Below are 3,941 nucleotides of genomic sequence, written 5' to 3'. Positions count from 1 at the left end.
AGTCATCCACCTTTTCCCGGGACTGCGCAGCCCTCACGCATTCCAGACCGGGCCTGTGGGTCAGGCAGGGAGGGGCTTTGAACACGCCGGTGGCAGCTGCGGGAGGAGCTGTGCCTCTGCGGCGGCTCTGTCCATTCCACGTTCTTTCCTCGTTTCCTCTCGTTCTTTAGGATGGTGTTTAGTTGGCTGTAGGCGATCAGCCAGGTGATGTTGGATGGGGAAAGGGCCAACCTCACTAGGAAGGAAATGATGGCATTCGTTTTGGAAATGGCCTTCAGGGTGGTGTGGAGTGCTCTACAAGCCACGAGGTAGACTGGCGGCTTCTCAGAGCAGCAGTGGAGCGAGAGGGAGAGGCAGGAGGAGTGAGCCGTCCGGAGGCTGACGCCGCGGGGTGAGAAGGGCTCATGAGGAGGACGGAGCTCTGGTTTGCACAGCTGCCATGAGTAAAATCGCTCCTGTCCTGTTTCTGCTCTGGCCAGCAGTTTTCCTGTAGCGGAGGTTGCGTGATTTAGCCACGGTAATACTGCCTCTCGCTTCCCGCTTATAAAAATCACCGTTGTCTGTGCTCTTTCTTTCTGTTTCAGTCTGATGGCGGAGGGGCCTTTAAAGGCTTTAAAGGGCTGGTGGCGCCTTCTGCAGGAGGAGGGTTTTCTGGGTTCGGTGCTTGTGTTGGAGGGAAGCCTTTGGAAGGACTGTCCAATGGAAACAGCATGACCGGTGCCCCCCTCTTCTCTGGTGCGAGAGCTGCCACCGAGACCAAGGTGGCCTTTGGTGAGTAGGTCCCCCCTCACTCACTCACATCTGTGTAAAGATGACCATGAACATCACTTCACAGAGATGTTTTCCTTGTACTTACTCTGGTCCTGGAACTACATGAGCAAGAACAGTCGTAATGAAACACACAGAAATGAGGGGAATGTTGGCTATTTGCGTTCTGAGTAGAGAATGAGCTTTTGAGCCAAAATATAACTAGGTTCTGTTCTCAACTCTGCCAGTTATCAGCTCTTTGCCCTTCGTGAAGGAGCCTCCAGATGTTTAACTGAAATGAGAATGAGTGATGAGAATTGACCTAAGGGTCAGAGGAGGAGAGGAAGCTCTGAGTGGGCCTCTGTAAAGGCCTGTCTCCACATCCCACCTTCGTTAATACGTGTACCAAAGACTGTGTGTCATCCCCGCTAGATTTAGGATGTGTTGGTTGCCTGATCTTGTTTTGAGGGAATTAGTTAAGACCTCGGGATTAGCAGTAGAGAATAAGATCATGGATTAAAATCTTGAGTTCTTGGAAAAGAGCCCCACTCGTTGGATTGTTTTAGCTAGTTATTCTAAAAGTTTCCGGTTTTTTTTTTAAACATTTTTTTTTTTAAAGCACACTTATTTTTTTATACTTTATTGATTTTTTACAGAGAGGAAGGGAGAGAGACAGAGAGCCAGAAACATCGATGAGAGAGAAACACCGATCAGCTGCCTCCTGCACATCCCCCACTGGGAATGTGCCCGCAACCAAGGCACATGCCCCTGACCGGAATCGAACCCGGGACTCCTCAGGCCGACGCTCCATCCACTGAGCCAAACCCGTTTCGGCTAAAAGTTTCCGTTTTAATGAGGCAGAATGTTTAGTGTGATTAAAATAAAATGAACTTTCTGTTAAGATTTTAACTGCATTAATGATGTTCATTCCTACAGCCTTGGGGATTAAGTTTTGTACTCAGAGTATTTTGACGGTTCTGGGTAAAATGGGCATCTTTTTGAAGGAAAAGATTATTTTAAAATTACTGATGTGAGCATATAATAGATACTGTTCCTGTGTAGAGTTTGATTTGATTTTTGTGGTAACCAGATCCTAAATGTTAGATGTGCACATACTTGAACTGTCACAAAAATGGGATGCAATAAAGGCAGAACATACGAAGAGCAATACAGAAATCTAGATGATTTAGTCAAATCACCTTCTAAATAAATCTTAAAGCTTGACTTTCCCTTAGGATCTGTTGCTGCAAATGGCCCCGCCTCCTTGGTTGATAATAAGATTTCAAACCCCAAAAGGAATGGTGACAGTCAGTCCTCTGGTCTTTCCTCGAGCACCACTCACCAGGGGAACGCCTACCACAAGCAGCTGGCGGCCTTGAACTGCTGCGTGCGGGACTGGATCGTGAAGCATGTGAACGCGAACCCGCTGTGCGACCTGACGCCGGTCTTTAAGGACTATGAGAGCTACTTAGCGGGCATCGAGCAACAGCTCGGTGACAGCGGGAGCAACGGCAGCAGCGGCTCTGAAAGGAAACCTAGCAAAATGTCCCTCGACTCACAGCCTCCCTCCCTGTTTGGTTCAACAAAGTCACAGCAAGAGTCCACATTTTTGTTTCATGGGGATAAAACTGCGGGCACCTCTGAAAAGAAGACAGAGGCTGTGCCTGAAAAGAAGGGGGACCCATCACTAGGAGCGACAAGTGCCTCGTTTAATTTCGGCAAGAAAATTGATGGTTCTGTTTTGGGCTCCTTAAACTCTGGCCCCCTGGCTGGGTTTTCATTTCCTTCTGGAAACTCCAGTTTATTTGGCAAAGACCTCACCCAGAGTAAGCCCGCTCCTTCACCGTTCTCCGTTCCAGCAGCGGAGGGCCAGGCCGGGGGCGGCAGTGCCGGCTGCACAGGTGAGTGGGATGTTCATCCTTCAGTCCGGTTGTGGTCTGTGGAGGTTTGTGCTGAGTGGAAGCAGCAGAGACGGCCGCCATCATTTCCGAGCCGCGTGATCCAGGACAGGCTGGCGGGCCTCTGAGCCTCCGCGTCCTTATTTGCAAAATGGAGTAAAGTCTGTGTTGTCGGTGAGAGACCCTCCCTTCCCCCAGCTGGTGGGCTGAGTGTGACGGAACCTGCAGCCGGGAAATACCTGATATGGCCTATACACTGAGCCACCAGTCCACACCTGCCCGATACCCTAAGCCAGCAGTTCTCAACCAATGGGCCGAGACCCCTTCGGGGGTCGAATGACCCTTTCACAGGGGTCGCCCATCAGAAAACACACATATAATTACATACTGTTTTTGTGATTAATCACTATGCTTTAATTACGTTCGATTTGTCACAATGAAAATACATCCTGCATATCAGATATTTACATGACGATTCATAACAGTAGCGACATTACAATTATGAAGTAGCAACGAAGATAATTTTATGGTTGGGTCACAACATGAGGAACTGTATTAAAGGGTCGCGGCATTAGGAAGGTTGAGAACCACTGCCCTAAGCCCTTGTTCCTATAGGACTATACATTAAGCCACCAATCAGCGTGCGCTGCCTACCCTAAGCCCCCATTCCTTCCCATCCTCCCCTCAAAAGGCGCGCTCACCTCTGCACGGGTTGCTGTTCTCCCCTTGCTAGACAGCCTGGCAGGTCTTTTTCCCTTAATAAAGCCTGTAAGCCTGGTCTTCCTGGTTTTTGGCTCCTGACTGGTCTCTCAGTAGGGTTATTGTGAGGATTAAGGATATAAAGATTAAGAATGTGAGATTTTCTGGCACAGTGATTTTGAAAAGTATCGAATACATGGCTTGTATGTAAAGAATTAAGTGAGTTAACGTTTGAAAAATTGTATTTTATTGAGAGTTTATCATGAATGTCCACTGAATTGTTTGTATTTAGGAGATTTGGTTGTAAGTAAAGTCACATAGCAAAGCAGGGCTGTAAATTTAACAGGGAGACTTCATAAGTCGGGGGAACAAATGAGCGAAGTCTCTCCATGACATGTCTGGGTTGCACCGCCTTCCAGGACTTCTGTGTGGTGTCTTCCCCTTTTTGTCCACAGTCCATTGTTTGAGCACCAGAACTGTTTCTCTTAGAGCCGCTTTTTAAGTTGCTTTTTAGTTTAGGGAGTTTTATGGGAATGCCTTTCTCTTTAAGAGAATGGGCATTTGCCTCTGTTGCCCTGTCTTTGATCTCCCCTGTGT

General features: G+C 48.1%; 1 protein-coding gene across 2 annotated transcripts in view; it reads left to right on the top strand.

Annotated features, from left to right (window-relative positions):
- Positions 1-3,941, top strand: part of NUP50 (nucleoporin 50kDa) — a 13,311-nt gene that overhangs the window by 3,908 nt on the left and 5,462 nt on the right. For both annotated transcript variants that reach the window (XM_015570754.1, XM_006774164.2), the window contains 2 exons: positions 585-771; positions 1,983-2,648. In XM_015570754.1, the coding sequence (XP_015426240.1) occupies positions 585-771; positions 1,983-2,648 (853 nt within the window). The remainder of the gene's footprint in view (positions 1-584; positions 772-1,982; positions 2,649-3,941) is intronic.

This window comes from Myotis davidii, unplaced genomic scaffold, assembly GCF_000327345.1.
Source record: "Myotis davidii unplaced genomic scaffold, ASM32734v1 scaffold67, whole genome shotgun sequence".
NCBI lineage: Eukaryota > Metazoa > Chordata > Mammalia > Chiroptera > Vespertilionidae > Myotis > Myotis davidii.
This window is presented reverse-complemented; position numbering and strand designations above follow the sequence as displayed.